Below are 24,724 nucleotides of genomic sequence, written 5' to 3'. Positions count from 1 at the left end.
CACCGGAGCGGGTGGTAAGAGCCAGAGCTGGACTCCGGCCACCAGCTGCTTTAACAACAGGCGCTGACGCAGTCTCCAGACAGGGTGTTTATTGTGGAAGGTGGCGGGCACCCGGGCACCCCTGCCCTTCCCTGGAGCAAGTCCCCGTCTGCTCTCCAGGAGAAGGGCAGCTGCCTGCAGGGGAGGAAGCCCTGCCTGCAGGGGAGCCCCCCCAGTGCCTTTCCCTGGGCCGCACCGAGCGCCGTGCAGGCCCAGACCCCCGCAAGGGGCCCCGCGGGGGCTGCAGCTCGCCCACGGGGTTCATCGTGCTCAGCTCGCTGCGCTCTCGGCCCGCGCCTGCGCCCGCGCCCGCGCCGCCTCTGCCTCCTGCTCCAGCTCATCCAGGAACCGCTCCTGCGACACCGAGTAGAAGGTGTAGCCGTCTGGGGGGGGGGGGCGTTAAGGAAAAGAGCGGGCGCGGCCCGGCCGCGGCGCGTCCCCCCGGCCCGCCCCGGCCCCGCAGGATACAGATGCCAAAGGCCACCGCGCCGATGCCGAGGGCCAGCAGCACGTTGCGGCCGCGGAGCCGCCGCTGCAGAGCGCGCTGGCGCTGGGCGCGCTCCACCTGCGCCATGAGGAGGCGCTGCTCGGGGCTGAGCCCCGGCTCCCGCGCCGGGTCGATCCGCCGAGCGAAGGCCGCCTCCCCGCCCGGCTCCCGCGGCGCCGCCATCTTCCCCACCACCCCTTCCGCACGGCGCGGCGACGTCACATCCGGCGTGGAGGGCCGGCCAATCGAAAGGGCGCGGGGGGCAGCGGAGCGTCGAGTGGTTGGCTGAGGCCCGGCGCGTGGCTGGCCGCGGCGGAGGCGCTCTCTGATTGGCGGAGCGGGACCCCGTGACCAGGAAGGCGCTGAGGTGGGGCCCTGCGAGGCACCGGCGGGAGCCGTGCTCGGGCCCGCGCCTGCGCCGCGGACGGACGGACGGACGGACGGACGGACGGACCGACCGACTGACTGACTGACCGACCGACCGACCGACCCCTTCCCGAAAGCGGCTTTATCGCCGAGGGGTTGTGGCTTCCCCGTTGTGCCTGTCGGACCCCGAGGCCCAGCGTGGCCATGGCAGGGGCGCTCGGGGCCCTTCCCCGCCGGTGGTGATGAAGCGCCGTGGTGCCGTTGAGGTAATTCTTGTCCTTACGGTCTCTGAGCTGAACGGATAAATGGGGTCCCAGGCGCCAGCAGCGTCCCGGTGCCGTGACCCAGGCCCCATCTTCGGCGAGATCGCTCCGGAGATCATTGAGGATACGCTGATCCATTTGGCCACGGAAAACGAACAGTACCTGAGCGAGCTGTCGGATCAGGCTGGATGCTTCAAAGAGACACAGATAGTGGGTGAGGCTCTTTTTCTCAACTATAGCTAACTCCTGGGATGGTTAACAGCTGTGTAATTAGCTTCAGTTGACTGAAATGAATGACTCCTGTGCTTTTTTTTTGCAGAATTTATCTTCCTTTTGTCTGAAAAATGGCACTTGGACCAATCGGCAAGGTACCAAGCAGTGGAGTTACTTGAAAGGTAATAAATATTCTGAATGCTCGATGCATTTCTCGTTTCTCTCGCGTGGATACGCTGTGCATGCTCTATGCCCCTCATTCAAACAATGTGTAATGGTTTTCCGTGTGTCTAGAGCTTTGTCTCTTCACTCATGTAATTCAAATTAATAGCTCTTTGTGTATTCTGAGTACACGCAGAATTGCTTTTCTTCCTTTTTTTTAGCAGAAGAGAACTGTTTTCTGAGCAGTTGTGGTTTTTGTAGGTTTCTGATCAAGCAAGTAGAACAAATCTGTAAGTCCTCCGGAGAGAACGTTAAAAGTTGTGAACAAGGACAAGGCAGCAGCTGGAGCGCTCTGAAAGATCAGATATACGACACGTTTGTCCTGCGACTTGTGTCGTGTGTTCAGCTTGCAAGCAAACTTTCCTTACACTATAACGTAAGCTAGCTAAACCTTCTCCCTATGGCATTTTTTCAGCAGTGTAGTAAATTGTGTGGTATATCAATCTCTCTTAAAAAATAGATTTCTTCTCCGAAAGACAATAGTGGTAATGAAATGCAAAGGATATTGAAATGCAGAGCTAAATCCCTTCTCTTTAGGGCAGATTAATCATCAAGTAACAATTTGTCAGGAAACGTTCTCGGCACTGGGGGAAGAAGTACAGGCAGTGGGAAAACTCAGCCTGTCTTTGTCGAGAATTGTGTGGCTAGGGAGGGTTCGCTCCCGTCTGGGGAAGGTGCGTGGGGCAGAGGAAACCTACGGGAAAGAAGGTCCGAGCTGGATTTCTCCACCAGCGTAAGAGCCGAGTTGGACAGCTGGGTTAGCGGGCAGCGTCACCGCTGCAGTGGCTCGCGCTTAAATCCAGCGGGAGGAGTAAGGCAAGGAAATAGTTTGTCCTTAGCAAGGGCCTTATTGCCTGGAAGATAACTTGTCTTTTTTTCCCCTCTTCAGATAGTTAACAGTGACACAGCTTTAAAATTCCTGCAGTCCTTAAAATACTCCTACACTAAACAGGAGTTGCTTGAGTCGGAGCTTGCCGTTTTAAAAACCCTGCGCTTCCAGATCAACGTGTCGACTCCTTTGGCTTACGTGGAATTGCTCCTAGAGGTTTTAGGTAAGAGTATTCATAGGAGAGAGTGGGAAAGACTTTTTTAATTTTAAAAGTGTAACAGAGCTAGTACTGCTCTGAACCAAAATGTCTCGCGTTACAGACTTTTGCATGCTGTGAAGGCACCTGAAACTTTTCAGATTGTCCAGGGCTTTACTTTTCGGATGAGAACTTTGTCCTTAGTGGAATCTGATGGATGTTGTTGGACAGCCAGCCGTGACGCCATCAGGAAAAGACTTAAGAGTTTAAAACCCCCAAACCTAGTGTAAGGCCGCATTTCTGCAATGACTTACCATTTTCTTTGCCCAGGTCTGATAACCTGGATTTCAGAATGCGTGAAATCATACTGAGAGCGAGAAAGCCTGTGGCATTGGGAAACAAAGGGCAGTTGTCACCAGCAGCCTTCATCCCTCGCTTACAGTAACTAACGCTTCTTTCTAGTTCAGTTTAATGACTCAAACGTGTGGCTGATTGTGATCCCTGTGCTAGGACACAACGGCTGCCTGCTTCCTGCGAAACCACTGCATCAGATGTGTATGCAACTCCTGGACTTCTCCTATCTCACAAGAGATACCATCTACGACACTTTGCTGAAGATTGCCATCGAAAATTCGACGCCAAGCAAACTGCAGGTGTAAGTAGCTGACGTGACTATTGCTTAAAATAACTATTTGAAATTAAAACCCTGAAAAAGTAGCATAATTCCCATTATGCCATTTTTTGGGCACGTTTTAAAGTGTTTTAATTTGGGGGGCTTTCAGCATTGGTTATTGATCTTACCGTACCGGTTCAAAGCAGCGTGCTTCACCACGTTCGCCTTAGGGGCAAGCCAGGAAAGTGTTTAATGTAATTGTAAAAATCCAGCTTTAGCACTGCCAATTGAAGTTAACAGCATCGGCTTTATTTGGACGGGTGAGGTAACACGTCGGCAGGCTGGCTAGCCATTACAGAAGTAGGGGCCTTTGAGCTGTAAAACCAGCATCCTTTTACTTCTGCAGAGCCAAGTTTTTGACAGTAAAGGAAGATTTCATGCTCTTGGCTGTTGGAATCATCAGCACAAGCGTGTTCATACTAAACCCTGGGCAGTGGAAGCAGGTACGGTCGCTTCTAAACACGAGCTCTACATGAAAAAAAAGCGAAGGTTGTTTCTATCTTTAAGCAGCACAAGAAGACAAGCAGGCCCCGCTGGGAGCAGCACGAGAGAGGTGACATCTCTCAGGTGTTTTAGGAAGCGTGTGCGCTTTTGTAAGAGTGTTAGAAGGGTGCGGGGGCAGCTCCGCAGGAGGGCTCGTGCTTGCACTAGTGTGAGCGTATCTTTACGCTTCAGCTTTCTTACGGCCAGAGCAAACCCGCGCAGAGATCGTTTCGTTGCCAGGTGGAGAAGCAATCCCATGGGACAGCTCTCTGCCCAAACTGCTGCTGAGTACTGTAACCAACAGCCTGTTACAGATAGTAGCTTTTTCATTTTACTTCTTCAGTAGAAGCAATTAAATGAAAAAAAAAAAAAAAAAAGCACAAAACAACCCCCCAAACAAGCAAGTAAACAAACAAAGAACCCCACCAAATAAAAAAACCACTCTGAGAGGCTTCAGCTTTTGTGGAAGCGTGCCCACAGAGCAGTTATTCCCGTTGGATTTGGAGGGTTAAGTGTGTCTGTAAACTAACGTCTCCTAGGCACTGTCAGTAAGTATCTTCTTTTTTTTTTTTTTTTTCCTAAGGTTGTGGAGCATTTAAACTGTATCACTGGCATTACTTCCCAAAGTATCTTAGAATTTTCTTATGCAGCACTGAAACACATCGCTGGCAGTACCACGCCACAGCAGCGCTATAGGAGCTGTGGCACAAACGCTCCAGAGAACAGAGTTATGCCTCTTACATAGAACTGCCTTCTCCAGCCGGCCGCTGGCGTATCGACAGCATGCTGTTACGCTGCTGCCAATAGCCCATCTTCTGTGACGCTGCCCAGGGCCCCCAGCGCCATGTGGTGCGACCATCAGCTGTTCCGTAACGCTTTGCATGTTACGTGTTAATTAGAAAAGCTCGTCCTTTCAGGCAACACACTAGTCCTGCGAAGGGAGGCACGCAGGAGCAAAGTCGCATTTAGAAATACCTCTTTCAGCCCAAAAGCTTTACTGTAAGAGCTGCATCTTCTAAGTTAGGAATATCAGTTTCCTTTGAATAAAGAGAAAACGCTAAGAAGAGTCATGTTTTGAAAAGGCAGTAACGTGGATGGTATTCTGCTTGGTAATCTGCATTGCTAGAAGCAGCTCGCACGCCCAGTCGTTACAAACAGGGCTGTGCTTTCTTTCTCTACTTGCTGCTTTCTAAAAAATGAATTATTATCTCGGGCCGCCTGCTGCAGCCAGGCTGCCTGTTACCGAGTTCCCTCTTTGCCAGTGCTCGGAGCCCGTTTGCTCTTACCCTAAGGAAGCCGCCTGGCTTCCAGTGCTGCCCAGTGCTGCGAGAGGGACAGAATCCCGCCAGCTTTGGACGCGACGCAGGCGTGACAGCAGGCGCCTGTTCAGCCCGTCCGTGTGAGCGCCGGGGCTGTTCGCGCTCTGCCTGGCGTACGCTAGACGAAAGCACTCTGCGTAGAATAGTGTTTTATTATTTACTCAGCGCACCTCTGTGCGAGACCAGGCTGCAGGAAGCATTACAAAGAGTTTGTATCATCACAGCTAACAGTATTTTCAACAGTATCAAACCTTGTTAAGTTCAGCGGCACAAGGAAGTCCTGAATTTTATTTCAGACTGTGGTTGCTCTTTCGTGACCCAGCAGAGCTTCCGTGAGCTCTTCCTCGTTATTCCCTCTGTTGGGAACGTTTTGCTTTTCTAACCTGCGCGTTACGCTGGAACAGCGCAGCATCAAATGCGGCGGCGCTTTGAAGTTCGACAGTAATTTACACGCATATCTACAAACCCCACAAGTACCAGTTTAGCATCTATTTAATAGCTGATTTTTTTTTATTCTGTTCAGCTCAATGATATAACTTTACATATTGCTTTTCTATATACTACTTGTAATAACGGTATTTTAAATAAAGTGTCTTGTGGATTTTTGGTATTGTAAACATTTTGTACTGGTTAATATTAAGAAACATCTTAATTTGACTTTCTCCAACGGAACGCAGATGCTCTACAGCTGCCGGGACGAGTTCTTTACATGGTTACTTGTTATAGAATTGGGATGAGACCCAGGCAAGACCCCACTTCAGGTTAGTTAACATGAATTTTAGTGCTTTTGTCCATTGCTCCTCAGAGTTAAATTGTGTTTTAATAGAGTAAGAGCCACCACTGCCACCCGTGTCTTCAATCTTTCCTTTCTCCACGTCCATCCTGCATCACACACAAAGTTTTATTAGTGCAGTGCTATTGCAAGCGTTTCATCTCCGTATGATGTCAAGTACCGAAAACGAAATCTGACGTTCATATTATTCTGTGTAAGAACGCTTGGTATTTAAAGGAAATCTGGCAAGCCTCAGGTCTTCACCTGAGGAACTAGCTTTAAATTTCAATTAAACTAAGAGCAAACGTGGTAATCCTGCACATCCGAAAGAACGGCAGACGATCCCCGCGAGACAGGACTGACCCAGCAAGCAGTGCTGGAGCCTGGTCAGAGGCCAGGCAGCGCCGCGCGGGACAGCACGCGAGGCGTTTGTTTGACACGTTATATAGCAATGCTCACCTGTAAGGCAAACAAAACCGAGTTTCGCCTTTTTCCACTTCCTCTTTAAACTGCTGCACGCAGTCCAGGAAAGCCACCATGGCATGGTCAAACTTATTGTCCCAGAAGAACCTCAGGCCTCCGGAACAGTACAGGGGGAGCTCCTGGAAACGAGAGATGCGTTTCAGGCGCCCCAAGCACTCCGCTTTAGATTTGGTCACGGCAGCTCTTCAGTCTCGCGCAAGGCTTCAGTTTGTCACAGGATGCTTAGAAATGGTTGGTGGCGCATAGCGAGCGTGACTTGTTTGGGTAAGTGCCTACCGCGTGCAGGCTTGGGTTCCTAATCGAAAACAGTCATCCCAAATCCCGCTGCCTCCTCTGGCCAGCTGCGGTGTACAGCTCCAGAGTCCCCTTGTTTTTACTGCCACTGGGTGGCAGAGCGAGTGGCTTGATAGAGCGCATGGAGCGAGAGAGTACTATGCCGGAGAAGTCGGGGCAGCTAGCTCTCCTGTACCGTAAATTCATAGAGAGCGGAGCGTGTTTTCTGCGTCCCCCCGCGTGACCAGGCCCTGTGCCGTTCAAGGTCAGCGTCCCCCGATTTGCGCGGGATCTCTTACCTTTGATTTGTCCGTGAGGGACTCTAAATAGGAGTGGTTGCCATACGGTACGAGACGGTATCTGAAAGGAGACAGGATTCACAGGCAGGTGAGTCTAACTCTCTTTCTGCGGATGGGACGCGAAACGTGTGTTACATCGCACCTACCTCTGAAACTTCAGGCCCATTTTGTTGGCCAGGGCGTGCAGCAACAGCACCGTCTGCCCCCAGGCAGCGTTGATCTCGTTCCATTCTACAGGAACGCTGGGGAGACGGCCGAGTCTGAAGTTATTTATTGTGCCAAACTGACCGCTGTGCCTGTGATAAGAGGAGTTATAAATGAGCGCGCTGGGGCAGGAGCAGCTTCTAGCACGCTGACCAGCAAGGGCCACCTACTAACGGTTACTAACGCACACCTAGCCAAGCACCAGGAGGGTTTGGGGCTCTGCCTAGAAGTGTATCTAAATACCAGCTGCTTCTCTTTTTATGACAGAGTTCATTAAAAAAAACCCAAAAAACCAAAACAAACCAAAATCCCCAGCGAAACCCCCTGAGCTACCTGCTCTGTAAAGCCTGCCTAACAGCCTAATGGCCGTTGGCTAGCGCAGCGCATCCCGGTGCGCTAACAGGGTTAGCGCGAGGCCATTTCGCCGTCTCCTTGGACGTTGCAGTGTCGCAAACCTCTCGGCTGACGCTGCCGGGAGCCGCGGCCGGTTGCTTTGGTGTGGGGGGACTATGGCTTGACTAGCACCGTTCCTGCCAAACGCGGCACTGCTTAAACAGCCCTGCGCCGCGGGTGCTTGGCAACCCGCTGCAACATCCCAGCGTCCGCGTTACCAGATGTGAAAGGTCGCGTTGAACACGTTGGTTTTCTTTAATTTATCCAACTGCATCTGGGCATAGCGCATTTGGTTCTCCACGCTTTTCAGCTCATCGTCTAGCTCCAGTTGTTGCCTCTTGAATTCGCAGTATTCTTTCTGATACCTTTTAACAAAAGCAAGACAAGAAATGCTAAGTGCAGGCTTTTACAGAAAAGCGATTGCTCACGCGGTATGCTAGGTTTTTTTGGTCTAGCCAACTTCAGTTTTGCAAAGAACAAGCCACTTGCATTTGGGCATTATTTACAGGTGTCTCCACATTATAATCTCATTTATCTGTTACCCAAAATCCCTGCCGTAAACTGAAATTGTCGTTCACTCACTGAGCTTCTTCCTGCTCCAGCCGCTCTGCCTCTGCCCTGACTCTCTCGAAGTCTTCAGCCACAATCTTGCGGTTCTTCTCGACGTCCTCCAGCTCCTGAATGAGTTGCTCTTCCTCCAGCGCAAGTTCTTTCAGTTCTGTTTGCAGTTTCTCCTTATCATCCTCGTTCATTTGTTCCAGTATCTCCAGACACCTCCTAAAGGAGAGGGACAGCGTTACCAAAACCGGGATCCTGGGGAGCCCCCGGCTCCGTGACAGCCTGCGCACCAGCGGAGGAGCAAACAGGGACTCCGCTCTCACGCGCGCCTCTCGTTAACCCCGAGCTCTCCGCGTTGATCCTGCACCCCGAGTCAGGAACGCGAACAGGGGAGCGAGACGGTGGCCAAGGATCTGTTACTGCCTGTCAGTTACCGCCGCCGCAAAGCCCTCGAGCGCACGGGAACGCTGCCGCGTGGGCGGGTGGCATCGGTCGTTCTGATGGGCTCGCAGACTTCAGCTGGAGCAGCTGCGTACCACAGGGCTCGCAAAACTAAAATTTTCATCTCATTCAGACAAAGAAAACCAAGCGCTGAAGTCAGGGACGTCTCTTACTGATCACGGAAAGCCGGATCAAGGCTGTGCTCCTTCCCTAGGCTCAAGCTAAAGCACCTCGCTCTCGGGTCGCCCCTGGCTCACTCACTTGTAGTTCTGGCACTCGTTCTCCGTGATGTTCAGCTGCGTGTCCAGCTGGTCTAGCAGAGTGTCGGTGCACTCCTCGCACAGAGGGTGATCCACGTCTGTCTGCCCAGACATGATGTCAAAGAGGTCGCCGGTGACCTGCGGGGAGAGCTCGCCCTTAGGCCAGGTGAAGCCGCAGGCAGCTGCCGGCTGGTTTTCAACAGGCGGGCTTGTGCTTCTTCAGCTGACAAACTATTTTTTTGCAGGTCAAATCTTGATTTAAAATAAGCCGGCTTTACTGAACCACGCACCAACAAAAACACTGCAAGGCCAGTGCCGCAGGCAGCTTGGCAGTTTAACCTTGCGGAGCATCTAGAAAAACCGATGCTCCGTTCAAAAGCATCCGAGTTTACCAGCTCGTGCAAAACTTGCCTTCAGTCTCCGGCTGAGGTTTTCCATCGTGCCGCCATCTGACGCCTCTCCGATCAGCGTGAAACTGTTGGCGCTTTCTGTTGACATCATTCTTGGAAAGAATTTTATCCAGAGTTGAGTGCCGAGGGTCTAGGGGAGCCAGCTCTAGCGCTAGACTTAAATCGGAGACTAGTTCAAGAGCCGGAGAGGAAGAACGCACGCGGCGTGCTTGCAGAGGGCCGGGGGAGCCTGCCTCTCGGGAGAGCTCCGTCGGGGCGGGGGTCTGCGTTAACCGCAGCTCACGAGCAACGTCCCAAATACCGCGCGTTTCCGCGCACAGGATGGCGGCACCGCTGCCTGCTGCGGGGGCCGCGGGGTCCCCGGGGGAAGCTCTCGGGGCCGCAGGCGAAGCGCGGTGCCCACGAGCGGCCCCGCGGCAGGGCTGAGGCCCCGCGGGGGGCCCCGGGCAGCCCCTCGGAGAGCCCCCTCGGAGGGGGCTGCGGGGGTCCCAGCTGGGGCGGGGCGGGGCTGGCGGCGGCGGCCGCCGTACCTGGCTGGCGGGATGAACCTCCTGGACACGCCATCCTGCCGGTTCTCCGCGAAGGCCTCCTGCGGGGCAAAGGGTAACCGTCACCGGGGCGCCCGGGGGGCCCCGCCGCCGCGCCCCGCCGCGCCCGGCCCCGCCGTACCTCCGTCAGGCCGCTCTCCTCTTCGTGCGCGTCCCCGGGCCGGGCAGGGGCGGCGGTCAGCAGCGGGGCTGCGGGAGAGGAGGCGTCACCCGGGCCCGGGCCTGGGCCCCGGGCCCGGGCCCCCGCTCCCGCCCCCCGCCCCGCCGGTACCGGTGAGCTCCTGGATGGTGAGGCGGTCGAGGATCTTGAAGGAGGTGTCGAGCTTCAGCGGCTGGCTGCAGCGCTGGCAGACGAAGCTGACCTGCGTGGTGCAGGCGGCCGGCCGCGGCCCCTCCATGCCGCCGCCGCTCAGCCCCGGGCCCGCTCCGCCATCGCCGTCGCGGCGGATGTGACGCGCGCGGCAGGGCACGGTCCTGGCAGGGCTGTAGGAGCGCCGCGGCGGCCATTTTCCCGCGCCTCGCCCCCGCCGCGGCCGTGTGAGCGGCCAGGACCCGGCGGCGCGTGCGCGCGGGGCGGGGGGGGAGGGTCACGCGGGCGGCGGGCGCGCGCGGCATTGGCGGGCGCGTCGCGTGACGTCAGTTCCGGTGGCGGCGACGCCGGTGGTGGGGCAGGCGGCAGCGCGGCCCCGCGCCAGACCCGCACCCGGCCCCGGACCCCGACCCGGCCCCGCCCGCCGCCGCCATGGCCTCGCTGCTGAAGGTGGACCCGGAGGTGAAGCTCAAGGTGCGCCCGCCGGGCCGGGCCGCCGCCGGGCCGGGCCTCGGGGCGGGGCGGGCGCGGGGCCGCCCCGGGGCGCCGCCGCCCGGCCGGTTCGCCCCGGCCGTTGGTCGTGCGGTCGCCGAGCGCGGCCCAACCGCCCGGCTCTGCCCGCGCCCGCGCCGCCGCCCCCGCTCTCCCGGCAGCCGCCGCACCGCGGGAGGGCGGGGGCGGGGACGGGGCTGCTCGGCGGCCGCCCCGAGCGGTTCCCTGGCGAGGGGCGGCCGCTGGCCCAGGCGCGGGCCCGCCCCGGTGGGTCTTCCTCCCCGCCCCGGTGGGTCTTCCTCCCCGCCCCGGGCCGCAGCCAGCCTGGGCTCGGTCTTCCGTTTCCCCCCCCCCCCCCGTTGCTCTGCGCCTTCTGGCCCGGCCTTTCGATCGCGGGCGAGAGCGACGGGGAGCTGCTGCTGGGGGCCGCGGGCAGCCGCCGCTCGGGGCTCGCAGCTCCGCCAGCTCTCGGCCCTTTCTCGCGGGGACGAGAGCCCGCAGAGGCCCGGGGTTCAGCTCTCCGCAGCTCAGGGCGCAGCGCTCGCCTTGCGCTGAGCCCGGCTTTCTGAGAGCGGCTCCGAGCTGTGGCTTTTTCCCTTCCGCAGGTTGACTCCTTCAGGGAGCGGATCACGAGTGAGGTGAGTATCCCGCTGCCCAGACCGCGATAGGGCCGGAAAGAGGCCGTTCGCCTTGTCTTTCTGACGGGCTTGATTGCGATTTGAGCCTCTCCTGGAAGCTTAGCAGCGCTCAAGAGCTCCAGTAGCCGGCTGGAGCGAGGCTGCGTGGCCTCGTGGCTCTCCCGGCATCGCTCACCTTGGCTTAGCGCGGGGGCTGGCAGCAGGCGGAACGCGTGTTCTGTGCCTTTGGGCAGTCGATGTCCCTGGTGCCTCACCTGCCTGCGGGAACCTCGCGGCGTTGTTTCACATTATCGTCTGTTCTTTCTCTCTCAGGCTGAGGACCTGGTGGCAAACTTTTTCCCAAAGAAGCTGTTAGAACTCGATGGGTTCCTTAAGGTAAGGTATATGTTGTGCTCTGTATCCTTTTCCGTTTTCAGGCTGCCTGTCGAGAGTGACCTGGCACGTCTCCTCCTGTGTACGTCCCTGCGTGTTTCACCTTGTCGCAAAGACGCGAAGCGGTGGCTCGGTTGCTTGCGTGCGTTCGAGTGCTGTTAGCTCTAGACGGGGTGCTTCCTTTTGCAGTTTTCTTTGTGTGATCACCACATTTATCTTTCTTACGTATTCGGCAACTTCGGGCTGTCCTTCGCCGTGCCGTGGTCTCGCAGGGACTCCAGCGTTGCAGACAGTTGATAGCTGTGATCACGGTCTGGAGCTGGCACGCTGCTCTTGGGTGGAGGGAGGTCTCCTCACGGGCTTATTGTTAGGCTTTTTTTCATTCATCCTTATTTTGTGGTTGGATAAGAGGGAGGTCTGAATCTTTTGTCTTCTCATTGTGTTTAGTGTGACAGAATTTGTTAGATCATAATTAAATAACAAATCTGCTTTATTTTCCAGGAGCCTATCCTGAATATTCACGATCTCACTCAGATCCATTCGGACATGAACCTCCCAGTGCCTGACCCAATTCTTCTCACGAACAGCCATGATGGACTGGACGGGGTAAGGTTACTCTCTTGGCTGTGATCCCTGCTTCTGTTAATTAAAACTGCATGGCTTGCTCTCTGCTGGAGTGGGATATTCGTATTTAATAGCAGGCTATGGCTCTCCCAAAGGCTTTAGGAATTGGTCTCTCGAGCCTGGGAAGTCTGCTGGAGGTAACGCTGTGCTCTGCACTCCTCCTTTGTTTTAAAGAAGGATGCTTAGAAACCAGGAGCGTAGCAGAGGCTCTGAAGTTTTCCTTTTTTCCTTTGTGACACTGTTGTAGCTTACGACTAGTTTGTGAGTAAAACGTTTTGTGTATTGTAGCCAAATATGAAAAAGAGGAAGCTGGAAGACCGCGAAGAGACCTTTCAGGGTAAGAGTCCCCAAGCCTCTTGTGTTGCTGCCTGCCCCCTGAACCATGCACCGTGCCTTAGGGGTACGAAATCACACGAACCCCAGTTGCCCTGTCCTGACAGCGGCCGCTGCTCATGCAGGCCTGTCCCCACAACCTCTCAGAGCCTGACCTACGGACGTTCTCTTGTGGAGGAGTCGGGTTCCAGCTCTTAGCAGCATAATTAGGACTTCTCTGATAGACATAAGTAGTACTTGCTTGAGCCTGGCTTGCTGACAGAGGCAGCTGATCTCCCTGTGGCTCTGTGCTGAAAGCTCTCCTTGTCTGGACGAAGATACCAGGCTTTGGATTAAGCTGAGGCAGAAACAGCTCATACATGCGCATCAGGAAAATCCTTTGTGCCCAGCCTCAGCAGCCTAGAGCTCTTCAGCTCTCGTCTCTGCTCCATGTTTTCTCTTTTCCTTCCTTTGTGGTAATCACTGTTATCCCGTGTCAAATTTCCCCTTCCCCACAGGTTGGCTCTAGCCTGGCTCAGTGTCCACTAGCCTTTGTGGGAGATAAGACGCTCAGGTGGACCTTGGGTCTGATCCCCTGGCACAGCCGTTCCTGCGTGGTGCTGACGCCAGGTGTTTTTCCCCCTCTGCCGCTAGGTACCAAAGTGTTCATGATGCCCAACGGGATGCTGAAGAGCAACCAGCAGCTGGTGGACATCATTGAGAAAGTGAAACCAGAAATCAGGCTGCTTATTGAGAAGTGTAATACGGTGGGTACGAGCACTGGAGACAGCAGGACGCCTTTGCTCCTGGAGAGGCAAAGCTGCTCCGAGTGGAAGGAGCCGGCCCCTCTGTGTTCTGTAGCTGAGGAAAGGCAGGATTTGGATTACAGTGCCTGAAAGCGGCTGGGTGGCAGGTGTAGGGAAATAATGTTTTTCTGAGTCCTTGGGGAGCTCTGTAGTTCACCTCCTGAAGGAGGATGATGTCCGTTACGCAGGCTCCTCTCTTGAGGCTTTTCTTCACCCTCCTTTTGCACAGTCGCAGATGCCTGCTGAGAGCGGCTGTGGCACAGTCAGGAGAGCTTCCCATGGGAAGCTGGGCTTCTGCTGGCTTGTGCGGCATCCCAGCCGTGTGGGCGATGATCTCCTCGGAAGCGTTGCATGACCATGAAGGACCTGCAGTTTATCGTGAACTGCATGGCAAAGGCAGGGTCCTGGGGGCTTTTGGTAAAACTTTTGAGAGAGGTCTCTGTGGAGATGTTGGCGTTGATCGGTGTTGTGATCTTTTCATCACAGGTGAAAATGTGGGTGCAGCTTCTCATCCCCAGGATAGAAGATGGAAACAACTTTGGTGTTTCTATTCAGGTAAGGCGCCGCTGGCTCTGTGCCCAGCCGCAGGAGCGAGCTGTGCAGCAGGGACGTGGATCTCTTGGGTTCCTCTGAATCTTTGACGTGATGGTATCCAGCAGCTGCAGCTGTGGGATTGGTTTAGTTTTTAAAACCCAAACCTGAGCTTGACATGGCACTGCTGGGACACGTTGCTTTCAGAGCCCTGAGGGGCAGCTGCAGTCTCATGAAGGTAATGGCTTCCTTGTCCTCCCTGCAGGAGGAAACAGTTGCTGAGCTTCGAACTGTGGAGAGTGAGGCAGCGTCCTACCTGGACCAGATTTCTAGGTAGGCGGGGAAGAAGAGGCCTCTTTTTTTGGGATCCTCTTGGGAAAAGTAAAGTGCTTGGGGAAGGTCCCCCAGCTTTTCTAGGGCAGCTTGGGCCTGAAAAAAACGTTGGTGCTATTTATCTGACCTTTAGTCTCTCCCTTTTCCTACCAGATATTATATCACAAGAGCAAAGTTGGTTTCCAAAATAGCTAAGTACCCTCACGTGGTAAGTAAACGGGGAAGTGGAGGTTTCTGTGTTACGTGCTGCTGCTTTTTGGGACTCTCTGGGCCACTTCATCACTGTCCTTTTTGAGCTGAGGGTCCTGGGGGCGAAGGGGGGGTTGTAGAAGGATCAGGATATCGGCGTTAGAGGAGAGCAAGCTGAAGGGGGGCTCCTTTGTAGAAGGCAGGCCTGCACTGGGTGTGTGGGAGGCACAGCTGGGCTCAGGCCACTCAGCCATGCGTCTGCTCTCTGTAGGAGGACTACCGCCGCACGGTGACAGAGATCGATGAGAAGGAGTACATTAGTCTGCGCCTGATCATTTCAGAGCTGAGGAATCAATATGTAAGTGGAAAACGGGAGCTCGTGCTGGCTCCCTGCACAGCAGTGGACAGAGCCTTTTTGACCCTGCTGCTGCTCTCCCCTCTCCCTATGAGTACACCTAGTCCTGGCAAGAAGCCTTGCCTGCCAAAATATTCCTTCCACTTCTGTGGGAACCCGTGATCCTAAGCTCTTCATGCAGTACAAGCCATTCCTGGGGTCTGTAAAGAAATCTGGTTTTGGTGTTAGGTGCAGTGGCTTCTGTAAAGTCTGGCTGAAAGAAGGCCTTTTCTTAACCAGGTGTGCGGTTGCACGCAGGGGCTGCGGGTGGTGCCGAGGCGAGGTGTGCTGCTGCTTTAGCCAGGGCGCACTGTGAAAGCTGAACGCTGGATGGCTTCATCCTTCTTGTCTGAGTCCTGTTCTCCCTTTTTGCAGGTCACTTTGCATGACATGATCCTTAAAAACATTGAGAAGATCAAGAGGCCTCGGAGCAGCAATGCTGAGACCCTCTATTAAGTGTCAACGTTTGAACTTGAGAACTGTTCAGTCAACTAAAGACCGTCATTGCCTTGGTTTGTTACGTGACTATCGAGATGGGAAACTGGCTGGAAATAGTACCGCATTCTTAGTTAAACTCTAAAGAAATTCTCGCCTAGTTTTGTGATTGGTTTTGTTCAGGTCTCAGGAGCTCTCCCTCCCTCTAGTAACTGGTAACGCGAAGGCCGTGCTGCTTTGGGGTGCCCTAGAGGCTACTGCAGAGTGAGAGCACCAGCCAGGCAGGAACATTCCTTCATGCCTTTCTTCCTACCTGAGTAGGAACGACACTAGAGACCAAGCCCTCGTCCTGTCCCATCCCTTGGCTGGAGGCTTCGCTGGGGTCTCTGGGGATGGGGCAGACAGTCTGCAGCCCAAGAGCGAGCCCGGGGGTGGTGCAGTGGTGGAGACGCTCGCTCTCTTCGCTGCCGGCTGTAGCTGGGCCCCTCTGCCGCCGCTGCTCTGCACTGACCGACTGCAAAGACGGGGAACCTGCCCCTTCTGGGCTGGCGGCAGCAGCACGCTCCAGTGCCGCCGAGCGGTCTGTGCTCCTTTTCTGGCTCTCTTCTGACTCGGCAGAGCCTGCCTCATCTGCCTCTGCCTTGTCAGTGCTGGCTAGATCAGTGCAGAGCACAGGGTGGTGCTTGAAACTAGGGCTGGTCGCTCTCCTGGCTGGTCGTGAGCCCAGGTGGCTTCTGCTCCTGTTTGCGATTTGACTAGAGCCGCTTTCTCGGCTAAACCCAGCGTTACTTCACATACGTCCTGGTGCCCCTTCAGCATGAGATGCTTCTGCCCAGGCTGAGAGAAGGGAGGGGCGGGAGGTCGGATACTAAAGCCCTGGCAGTCTCCGCCCGTGGTCAGCCTGAGACCCGCTGTCTCCTGGCAGTGCTCCCGCTGCCCGGGCAGAGCAGGCCAGCTGCGACACTTGGTGCTTGGGGCTGAGGATGGCCGATACCCGCCCGGTACCGTTGCAGACCTTGTAGTCTTTCCCCTGCCAAGGGCACGCTCCTGTGCCTGCTGACTCCTCTAAGCCGCCGGAACGTTTCATGGTCCATTACAAACCCCTTTGGAAATGACTGGTTGTGTTGCGTCAGTTTTTGTGTGTGGCAAGTGGGCCCATAACGCTGCAGGCTCCAACATTTTCTTATTTATAGTATTTCTACTTAAGTCCCTTAATCAGGGAGCTTCAAATCATTTGTTTCAGGAACCTTGCTGTTCCCTGGGTCTTGCTGTTACACCCGTATATTCTTATTGTGCAGTAGCCTTAATAGTTGTGTTAACCTCATTGTAACAACAGTGACAAATGAAATGAACTTTCTCCCCTCCTTTTTTTACTTTGTTTTTGTTTCTTCTGCTTCCACATCTAAGAGCCATGTTGTCTCTCGCTGGTTTCCCAGGGATTTGCCCAGAGTGTGGAGGGCCGCTGGCATTTGCTATAGACTCTTCTGTTGTTGTTTGTAGTAAGTCAACTCTTAGTCTTCCCGCTAATAAATATTCAGTAACAAACCAACTGCGTTCTAGCTGCTGTCTGGGAGCAGCACTTCCCCTTGTGTTTCTTTGTATTGATTCCTTTTAATTTGTTCGGCTCTCTTTGCCAGATGAAAGTATGTAAACTTTTACCATGTCGAGAAATTAAAATAAGGTACTTGGAATTCTTTTAAGGTAGCCCCTTGTGTGTGATACTGAGCTCTTAGGCTGTGCAGTGTTAATGTCTGTTCTGGTCCTGCCTTTCTCACATCCAGTTGCTCCTTCCCTGCATTCTCCTCGTTCCTCTTTTTGACTCTTGTAAACTGCTACGCATGGCTTTCTGGGTTGTTTCTGTTCCTTCAGCACGCCTTACGTTAGGCCCCCGGTCTTGGGTTTAACGTGGTCTGTCCCATCTCAACCCAGCGTGCGGGACTCGGGCCATCTCGGTTAAAACGGACGCCAGAGATTTGCGTGGCATTTCTCTTGAGTCCGCAGCTGCTCCGTGGCTGCTCCTGTGCCTCGGCCGAGCAGGTGCCTGCAGCGCTGTGCTGGGGCAGGCGCCTGGATGCACGCTGGTGTGTGTGTTCGGTGCGCGGTCCGTTTCTCTCTCAGCTGCTCCGTGCACCCGGTACCAAAGGAAACGCGGGCCGCCCTGCAGTCCCCCAGCTGAAGCGTCCTCCGCTCTCCCCAGGGGATCGTCCTTGTTGTGCCGCGCAAACTCCCCTGCCTGCTGCACCACAGCCTGGGGTGCAGAGACCTCTCCGGTGGCGCGCCTGTCCCCCAGCCGCTGGGGTGCAGGCCCCTCTGTGAGCCTGTCCCCCGGGACAGGCAGAGCTCGGCTCCTGGCTGGGGCTCGGCCGCCCTTCCCGGCCGCAGTGTCGCTAGGTGGGGCCCGTGCCCAGCCCCAGGGGCGGCTGCCGCAGACCGGGGCTCCTGCCTGGCATGTCCAGCCTCGAAATTTTCAGCTGCTGAGAAGCAGGAGCAGCCGCTTGCGGACAGACGCTTCCTGCCTCCCGCAGGGCCGCCTGCCCCACGCTGCTTCCTGCGGTGTGGGAAAGTCCTGCCGGAGCCCGAGCTGCTCCGGGGAAGGTGGGAGTCGGGCTGGAAACAGGTCGCTGGGAGCCAAGGCAGCTGGAGCCAGAGCTGAAAGGAGGGACTGTGGCTGGCGGGACTCAAGGTGGTGCAGCGCGAGGCGTTCCTCCTCCCCACCGCCAGAAGAACCTGAACTGCCAGGAGGCCCGTGCCAGCAGTGCTGCCGAAGGACGGAGCATCCAGGACAGATGTCTTGGCGGGTGTCGGCAGGGAGCGTGGTTCATCTGCAGGAGCAGGGGAGGGTTTGTTGTCCGTGCTCTCCACCCCTCGGTCTCATGCAGTGGTTTCTGCTTTGCTCTCTGGGAGAAGTGGCAGCGTGCCGTCAGGGCTCTGATTCCCGGGTTCTGGAGACATCCCAGCTCAGATGCAGTGACCATTAAAACTTTGAGAGGAGAATAAAGGCACAGCGGTTGTGTGCAGACGCAAACGCTGCCAGAAACGCAGCCGGCGTGGGTAAGGGTCAAGCAATTCCACCCTTTAACAGTTTCAACACAAGCAGACCCTATGAGATGAGAGAATGGGAGTTTTCCAGAGCCTGAGGTCTGGCTTGGGGTACGCTGAAGACTCGCCTGTGTCAGGAGAGTTGGCAAGGGGTTTTCTGTACCGTAGTCTTTACTCAGCTGTCTGGCACTCGCTGATTCCGAGTTTCCCTGAGCCAAAAGCTGTCTGTCTCTGGTTTTGGTTTCTATAAATTTCAGAGACTATTTTTTGCCACCTCTACCTTTCTGCGTGAGCGAAAAACAGCAAACTCCTGTTTTCCATGCTTTGTTTGGGAGACGTGGACAATTTAGCAAATATAAGATGCACTGATGGGCAGCACCTAAAAGCAACGTGTAGCCAAAATAAACCTTGGTAGGATGTGAATTCTCCCTATTAGGTGCGGGGCAGAGCGACGGGCTCACCAGGCTGGGGAGCTGGGTTGTGGCAAGAGGTATGTGCACCAAACAGGTCACAAACAAGTTATGCTGCTGTTAGTCAGACATGTAATTTTTTAAATTCTAGGTTAGCTTTAAGCTGCTTCAGGCCTCTTTTGGAGGAGGTACAGAAGCAATCCAGTGGTATGCATGGCCCTTAAAGATCCACGATCGCTTGTCCTCAGTGAGGTCTTGACACAGGATTCTGGGCTCTGCAGGCTCAGTGAATTACTCTGCTTCCTGAAATTTCTACTGCAAGATGGAGACGGATTTAGGGCTGTTCTCTTTATTCTGAAACAGAGCTCCCAGAAAATGCAGGCTGATTCTTGTGTTGCTTGTAATAGGCTTTAAAAGTCCCCAGCTTGAAAAGTCCAGCAGAAATGGACGGTATTAAATAACGTGGTGTTAGACATGGCATCCACGGCACGGGGCCTGTCCTGGGGCAGGGGCAGCACGGAAAGCGCCGTCTGTGCCCTGCGGAGCTGGGGTGTGTGCTGGCGGTTGGTTTGTCGCGGGGAAGTCATTACAGGTTAGGGTTCCTCTTTTTTTCCAAGCACCCAACGTGCACAGAACAAAGAGCGTTCCCACACTTTATTTTCGGACATCTCCCAGGCAAGCTGCAGGGTTGAGTTGTGATTTGTGGGGCAGTAAGGCCTGTGGACTTTGTCCAGTTCTCTTAAACTGCTGCTGTGCTGCTTAGAAAATGACCGGCTGTAATTGCAGCCTATGCCTTGACTTTTAGGGACTTGGGATGCAAAACCAAGAGGCGAAGTCAAAACTGAATGATCTGCTCTTTTCGTACTTCTTTAAGGAAATGTCAGCGCGAGCATTGCGCATGCAGCCGCAGAGGAACCTCTGCAGCAGTCTGGGCTCAGCTGCGTAGGTGCGCGTTGCGGCAGGGCGCTTGGTGAATTCCTGGGAGGCAGGAGGCAGCGTCCCGGCTCCGCTCGAAGCCTCGACTGGGGCAACATCGCTTCCTCTCTGCACCCCGAGTGAAACGGATGCCATGTTCTAGGCTTACACCAAAAGGGCATTTTTCTTTCAAGCCTAACCCCGAGTAATCCTCGGAGCCTTGTTGACTTCATGGATTGAAAGATTGACTTGGAAGTCAGCGCTGCTTTGGTTCATTGGGGGCTACTCAGAGGCACCTGATTCTGCCACTGGCGGCCAGTTGAAAGTCGACGAGAGCAGGGTACCTCTGAAACCTGTCGCTGTTGCATCCTGCATAGCCAAGGCTCTCTCATCTGTCCTGTCTCTCCCCGCTGCTCGTGTCCGTGCCGCAGAGCGAGCCCCTCTTCCGGCACTGCGGCCACGCGAATTGACTGCTGCGGCTCTGCAGGCTTTGCTGGCGCAGCGGCCGGTAAGGCAGAGCTGACGCGCGCTGGCACGGAGCGAACATGCGTGTCCCGGACCGGCACAGCTGCGGCCTGGGCTAAAGAAGGCTGAGGCTGCCAGCGGTGGTGAGGATACTGGAGTGCGTCCTATGGCAACGTGGCCGCCTGCCTACCAGTGTGGTGTCTGGTAAGCACGGCCGCAGGACCAGGGAGGGGATGAGCCAGGGCCAGATCCGCTGCAGAGGAAGAACCGGAGCAGGGCTGAGGCTGGGGGGTGTCTCCCACCAGGAAACTCTGACGGGAGGAGGAAGAGAAGGCCAGGGTGAGGTGAGGTGAGGCTGGCAGCAGGAGTGGAAATGTTGGGTTGGATCTGCAGCCCTGGTTCTCTTGGATGCCTTGTGCCTCTCAGCACCAGCGCGGGGACGGGCAGGGATTGTAGCTAAAGCGGCGTGTCTTGTCCGCCCCAAGCGTCGGCTGCGCGGCAGGATGGAGCACTGAGTCCTGTTCTGCCATGGCCTTTTGACGGCGAGGTGAGACCAGCAGAGACGCTTTCGGCGGGGATGGCAGAGCGCAGTTGTCACAACCTTCGGTAGAAACCCCGGAGGTGGCTGCTCGGCCTGGCGGCACAGTGGCAGCGGGCACTGCCATCCTCCGCCTGCTTGGATGCCGCAGGTCGGGGATGGTTTCATCCTTGAGGGAACTTCTCAGAAGCTGCACCTCGGTTTATCTTTGAACCGGAGGCAGAGACAAAAGCTGTGTGGTCTTGTTTCAGTGGAATGCTGGGGGATTCATTAGTTCGTAGCTGTTCAAAGGTGCAAACTAAGAGCTGGTTGTTCACAGTGCATTGGGACCCGAATCTCATCCTGAACTACATCTCTCCATGCCTGCCAAAGTTTTTCTACTACTACACAGATGGATGTGTTTTCAGTGAAGGCTTCCACGTGGAAGGTTGAAAAAAAATAAAGTAAAAAGTAACTCCAAGCTTGGAACCATGCTGCCAGGGAGAATGTTTACAAGGAAGCAGCCTGATAAACAAGGAAATTGGGTGAGTTGCAAAGAGGTGAAATTCTGCATTCTGGCAACAATTCCCAGCTTGTCAGAGCCTCACAGTGGTCCCAGCCACCTCGGGCTGACTACAGGATCTTGATTTTTACAGGCAGCCTCAGGAAGCTAGGTTGGACTGAAAAAGTAACAGAATTGTATGAAACTTGTCTGAGTCACTGACCCCGCATCTCCACTAGCGCTTTCAGGGCACTGCTCGTGGCAGAGGACAGAGGAGCCTGCAGCTGAGAGAGGAGAGCTGCCCTTTCTGGTCACCACGAATCTCAGATCTCCTCCCCTAGCCTCTCCCAGTCCTTTGTACTTTCTGTGCTAATCCATCCAGCGCAGCGTAAACTGACGGAGGCAGCAGCTAGAAACCCTGCTCTGAAAGCAGCTGTGAATGCCTCGGGACCAGCAGCAGCATGCACATGAAAACCGTGCTCATCCTCCTCGTTCTGGCTTTGGCCACGATATTTGCTTTAGTCTGTGTGTTGCTGACCAGAGGAAGGGCCCCCGGCACCTGCCAGCACCGGCCCCTGGAGCAGGAGGACAGCGATGACGGCCAGAGCCTGGTCTTTGCCGATCTGACGCCCGAAGAGATGGTGCAAGTGGTGCGGTACCTGCAGGGAAACCTTGGGGTGCGGCTGGTTGACGCCTCGCGTGCAAAGCCCTCGGAGAACTGCATCGCCTCCGTCGACGTGCAGGTCCCCGCCAAGGCAGAGGTGCTGCGGTTCCTGGATGGGGGGGGGGCTCGCCCCCCCCGGGAGGCGCTGGCTGTGCTGTACTTTGGGAACCAGCCGGACCCCAACGTCACCGAGTACGTGGTGGGTCCGCTGCCGACGCCGGCGTATCACCGGGACGTGACGGTGCAGAAGTACGGGGGGAAGGTGCCCTACCACCGCAGACCGACGCTGGCTGTTGAATACAAACAACTTGCAGGGTTTTTAAAAACCCAAGTGCTCCCCACAGCTCCATCTTTCATGCGTCAAGTAATGGAATACGATGGAGCCAGTCTAGCACCCCTGATAACTGCTCCCCATGGATTCCAGTCTGGAGATCGGATCACCTGGTTCGTTTTGTTTCAGAATGTGAGTGGTTTCTTCGTGCACCCGGTGGGGCTGGAGGTGCTGGTGGACCACAGCAGCCTGGACATCTCCCGGTGGGCGGTGAGCAGGGTCTTCTACAACGGGCAGTACTACAGGGACATGGTTCAGCTGGAGAGTGCCTACGTGCAGGGTCGCATCAGCGTGGAGAAGGTGAGGAGAGCGCCACAGGATGGGGACTTCTCGTCCATGAAGCCCCGAGCGCCTTGGGCCGCGCCGTTCCCTTTGCAGTACGAGCCGCAGGGTCCCCGCTACAGCGTCAGGAACAACCACGTCCTCTTCCAGGCCTGGAGCTTTGCCTTTGGGATGAGCGTGAACACGGGCCTGCGCCTGTTCGACGTCCGACACAAGGGGGAGAGGGTTGCCTACGAAATCAGCGTCCAAGAGGCATTGTCAGTGTATGGCTCCAACTGCCCCGGCGGGATGTCAACGAGGTACATGGATGGGAGCTTTGGCATTGGGCGCTACACCTCCCCCTTGGTGCGAGGGGTCGACTGCCCCTATTTAGCGACGTACCTGGATGTGCACTACCTTGCTCATTCCCAGGTCTCTAGAATTAGTAAGAATGCCCTCTGCATTTTTGAGCAGAACCTGGGCTCCCCTCTGAGGCGCCACTACTCCAACGTGCAGTCGCTCTACTACGGGGGGCTGGTCAACTCCGCCCTGGTCGTTCGGTCCATTGCGACCGTGGGCAACTATGACTACGTCTGGGACTTCATCTTCTACCAGAACGGGGCCATCGAAGGCAAGGTCCAGGCCACGGGGTACATGAGCTCATCCTTCCTGCACGGGGATGGCCTGAGATACGGCAATAGGGTTTGGGAGCACACGCTGGGTACGATACACACCCATGCCATCAACTATAAAGTGGACTTGGACGTGGGAGGTAGGTCTGGGTCTTCCTTTAATGTCTGCCTTTATACTGGTGAACCCCCGAGCTGTGGGGGGATTGCCTCCTAGTCTTTAGAATCCCTAATAACTGACATCAGAACTCTGCTTTTTCACTCTCCTAACCTCTTCTTTCATTGCAAAATTATTTTTCTACATATAAAATAGTCTGTCAAGGTCAAGGAGTCGAAGGCAGTGTGAATTGTCTGGGAGCTCTGTGTTCAGCCCAGGGAAAGTATGAAACGTAGCAGCTGAAAAATGTTTGTGTTTCCTTGAGGCCTCATGTCTGGCAGGGTGAGTGTTGCCATAGGCATGGCCAGGCAGACAGGGAGACACAGCCCTGTCTGCGGGGCCGAAGGTGTCAGCCCGCTCTTGCTGCGCCCGATGCTGGTCCTGGCCCTCCTTGTGCTGTGGGAAAGTCCTTTTTGTATCTCGACTGCCCAGCGTGAGGCAGGGCAGCTGGCCCGGTGCTCTGCAGGGCTGGGCGGGCGCAGCTCTATCTCTGCTCCTCTTTTGAGGAAACTCTTGTAAGTTGGATCCTGCGTCCCGGGCTGCAAAGCCGCTGCAGTGCGCCAGTGAATTCCCCTGCTCCTGCACACAGTCACGGTTTTTGGCAGCGGATCCCTGCCGAGGGTTATTTGAGTCCAGGAGCAGCTCCTTCTGCACCGTCTGGCGGGCTGAGCAGCGGAGTGCTGGCATCCACCCCGGAGGCGCAGGGATGCTCAGCCTGACGGGACAGCTTTGCTTCCCCTTAAAGGCCATCCCAGTAACTGCAGCCCGGGAAGGGGCAAGGGCAGTGGTGGTGCTGGGGCCACGGACTGGCAGCATTAGGTGTCCGTTACTGAAACCAGCTCCGGTAAAAGGTAGGGGAAAAAATGTTTTACATCTGCACAGGACCAAAGAGATGGCTGGTAGGCAGCGGCCTGCATCTGTACCAGCCCGAGGAGAAATGCAGCTGCAATAACCCGTGCTGTCTCCTGGATCGCGGGGAGTAATCGGAGAACTCCGTACATCCAGCTGCAGCTGACTCCAGTGCAAGCGTTCCCTCCCGGCACGTGTCCTCTCTCGTGCCTGCCTGCGATGCTGCGGTTTGTGTGGCCTCAAAAGGTGCTGCTGCTGTCATTACGGTTGAAAACAGAGCTGATACTGGTTCCCTTCCTGTAAGCAAGGCTCAAAAACATGCTAAAATACAGTTCCTGCGTGGTGGCAAGGTCCTTTTCCGTGACTGCTGTGCCCCTCAGTTCCCTGCTGTGTTTACAGCCCCTGAGCCCTGGCTGCTGCAAAATGCTCTTGAGTTGTGTAAAATGCCAGACTTGTTCCCCTTGGCGAGGGAGGGGAGCCCTGTCCTGAGCAGCAGGGCTCGGGGCCAGGCGGGGAGCTGGAGAGGCGCCCTGCAGGATCCCCGCCGCCCGAGTGCGGGGACGGCCGAACTGCAGCACAGCGAAAACCGGTTGTCTCCCACACAGGCTTCTTGGATCCCGATCTGAGGCTGGTGTGGGACCCGCAGGGAAAAAGGGCAATTATTCCCTGGCTGGAAGTGAGAATGAAAACATAGGTTCCTAAATTAACATGAACACAAGAGTGGTAAATGGATCCAGTGCTGTAGTGGTTTCAGCCCCTCCTGCCTGTGCCTCAATCTGTCTCCACCAGAAGGGCGTGAAGTGGGCCACGATCTCTGG

At 55.7% G+C, this 24,724-nt stretch overlaps 5 protein-coding genes across 10 annotated transcripts; 3 read left to right on the top strand and 2 right to left on the bottom strand.

Annotated features, from left to right (window-relative positions):
• Positions 1–74: 74 nt before the first annotated feature.
• Positions 75–1,125, bottom strand: COA3 (cytochrome c oxidase assembly factor 3). Its single transcript, XM_087770596.1, has 2 exons — positions 508–1,125; positions 75–422 (listed from the first exon to the last, which is right to left on the bottom strand). The coding sequence occupies exons 1-2, from the start codon at positions 707–709 to the stop codon at positions 310–312; spliced, it is 315 nt and encodes a 104-aa protein (XP_087626722.1). The 5' UTR covers positions 710–1,125; the 3' UTR covers positions 75–309.
• On the top strand, positions 1,016–5,083 carry CNTD1 (cyclin N-terminal domain containing 1). Of its 3 annotated transcripts, none has more exons than XM_009461979.2 (7): positions 1,016–1,369; positions 1,475–1,550; positions 1,792–1,966; positions 2,480–2,642; positions 3,126–3,270; positions 3,635–3,731; positions 4,355–5,083. In XM_009461979.2, exons 1-7 carry the CDS (start codon positions 1,198–1,200, stop codon positions 4,514–4,516), a joined length of 990 nt encoding a protein of 329 aa, XP_009460254.1. In that variant the 5' UTR covers positions 1,016–1,197; the 3' UTR covers positions 4,517–5,083. The 3 variants fall into 3 exon arrangements, with proteins under 3 accessions (XP_009460254.1, XP_087626715.1, XP_087626717.1); XM_087770589.1 differs by having other exon boundaries at positions 3,078–3,270; XM_087770591.1 differs by lacking the exon at positions 3,635–3,731 and having other exon boundaries at positions 3,078–3,270; positions 4,355–4,490.
• A 494-nt stretch (positions 5,084–5,577) lies between these two features.
• BECN1 (beclin 1) lies at positions 5,578–10,274 on the bottom strand. Its single transcript, XM_087770587.1, has 11 exons — positions 10,003–10,274; positions 9,853–9,920; positions 9,714–9,772; positions 9,185–9,275; positions 8,775–8,911; positions 8,097–8,291; positions 7,733–7,879; positions 7,064–7,213; positions 6,918–6,978; positions 6,322–6,464; positions 5,578–5,972 (listed from the first exon to the last, which is right to left on the bottom strand). Exons 1-11 carry the CDS (start codon positions 10,127–10,129, stop codon positions 5,804–5,806), a joined length of 1,347 nt encoding a protein of 448 aa, XP_087626713.1. The 5' UTR covers positions 10,130–10,274; the 3' UTR covers positions 5,578–5,803.
• A 70-nt stretch (positions 10,275–10,344) lies between these two features.
• On the top strand, positions 10,345–15,327 carry PSME3 (proteasome activator subunit 3). The gene is made up of 11 exons (XM_087770593.1): positions 10,345–10,515; positions 11,139–11,171; positions 11,484–11,546; positions 12,045–12,149; positions 12,456–12,504; positions 13,134–13,246; positions 13,772–13,840; positions 14,082–14,149; positions 14,303–14,357; positions 14,610–14,696; positions 15,108–15,327. The coding sequence occupies exons 1-11, from the start codon at positions 10,474–10,476 to the stop codon at positions 15,186–15,188; spliced, it is 765 nt and encodes a 254-aa protein (XP_087626719.1). The 5' UTR covers positions 10,345–10,473; the 3' UTR covers positions 15,189–15,327.
• Positions 15,328–17,324: 1,997 nt separating this feature from the next.
• On the top strand, positions 17,325–24,048 carry LOC104009940 (amine oxidase [copper-containing] 3-like). 4 transcript variants are annotated; one of them, XM_087770581.1, is made up of 4 exons: positions 17,325–21,058; positions 21,170–22,310; positions 22,443–23,043; positions 23,940–24,048. In XM_087770581.1, the coding sequence occupies exons 2-4, from the start codon at positions 21,477–21,479 to the stop codon at positions 24,038–24,040; spliced, it is 1,536 nt and encodes a 511-aa protein (XP_087626707.1). In that variant the 5' UTR covers positions 17,325–21,058; positions 21,170–21,476; the 3' UTR covers positions 24,041–24,048. The 4 variants fall into 4 exon arrangements, with proteins under 4 accessions (XP_087626707.1, XP_087626705.1, XP_087626706.1 ...); XM_087770579.1 differs by having other exon boundaries at positions 21,170–23,043; XM_087770580.1 differs by lacking the exon at positions 23,940–24,048 and adding an exon at positions 23,214–23,338 and having other exon boundaries at positions 21,170–23,043.
• The last annotated feature ends 676 nt before the right edge of the window (positions 24,049–24,724 follow it).

The sequence above is a fragment of the Nipponia nippon genome, unplaced genomic scaffold (genome assembly GCF_047370975.1).
Source record: "Nipponia nippon isolate SJK-2023a ecotype South Korea unplaced genomic scaffold, ASM4737097v1 scaffold_32, whole genome shotgun sequence".
Classification (NCBI taxonomy): Eukaryota; Metazoa; Chordata; class Aves; order Pelecaniformes; family Threskiornithidae; genus Nipponia; species Nipponia nippon.
Note: the sequence above shows the minus strand (reverse complement) of the source record. Positions and strands in the feature narration are given on the sequence as shown.

Coding starts and splice junctions, on each gene's coding strand:
- COA3 (XM_087770596.1), bottom strand. CDS start 709: ATGGCGGCGCCGCGGGAGCCGGGCGGGGAGGCGGCCTTCGCTCGGCGG. Junction 423..507: donor CGCGGTGGCCTTTGGCATCT/GTATCCTGCGGG, acceptor CCCCCCCCCCAG/ACGGCTACACCTTCTACTCG.
- CNTD1 (XM_087770589.1), top strand. CDS start 1,198: ATGGGGTCCCAGGCGCCAGCAGCGTCCCGGTGCCGTGACCCAGGCCCC. Junction 2,643..3,077: donor ATTGCTCCTAGAGGTTTTAG/GTAAGAGTATTC, acceptor GCTTCTTTCTAG/TTCAGTTTAATGACTCAAAC. Junction 3,271..3,634: donor ACGCCAAGCAAACTGCAGGT/GTAAGTAGCTGA, acceptor TTACTTCTGCAG/AGCCAAGTTTTTGACAGTAA.
- BECN1 (XM_087770587.1), bottom strand. CDS start 10,129: ATGGAGGGGCCGCGGCCGGCCGCCTGCACCACGCAGGTCAGCTTCGTC. Junction 8,292..8,774: donor AACGAGTGCCAGAACTACAA/GTGAGTGAGCCA, acceptor CCTCTCCTTTAG/GAGGTGTCTGGAGATACTGG. Junction 7,880..8,096: donor CTGGAGCAGGAAGAAGCTCA/GTGAGTGAACGA, acceptor TTTTGTTAAAAG/GTATCAGAAAGAATACTGCG.
- PSME3 (XM_087770593.1), top strand. CDS start 10,474: ATGGCCTCGCTGCTGAAGGTGGACCCGGAGGTGAAGCTCAAG. Junction 10,516..11,138: donor ACCCGGAGGTGAAGCTCAAG/GTGCGCCCGCCG, acceptor TCCCTTCCGCAG/GTTGACTCCTTCAGGGAGCG. Junction 14,697..15,107: donor CAGAGCTGAGGAATCAATAT/GTAAGTGGAAAA, acceptor CCCTTTTTGCAG/GTCACTTTGCATGACATGAT.
- LOC104009940 (XM_087770579.1), top strand. CDS start 21,477: ATGCACATGAAAACCGTGCTCATCCTCCTCGTTCTGGCTTTGGCCACG. Junction 23,044..23,939: donor AGTGGACTTGGACGTGGGAG/GTAGGTCTGGGT, acceptor ACATCTGCACAG/GACCAAAGAGATGGCTGGTA.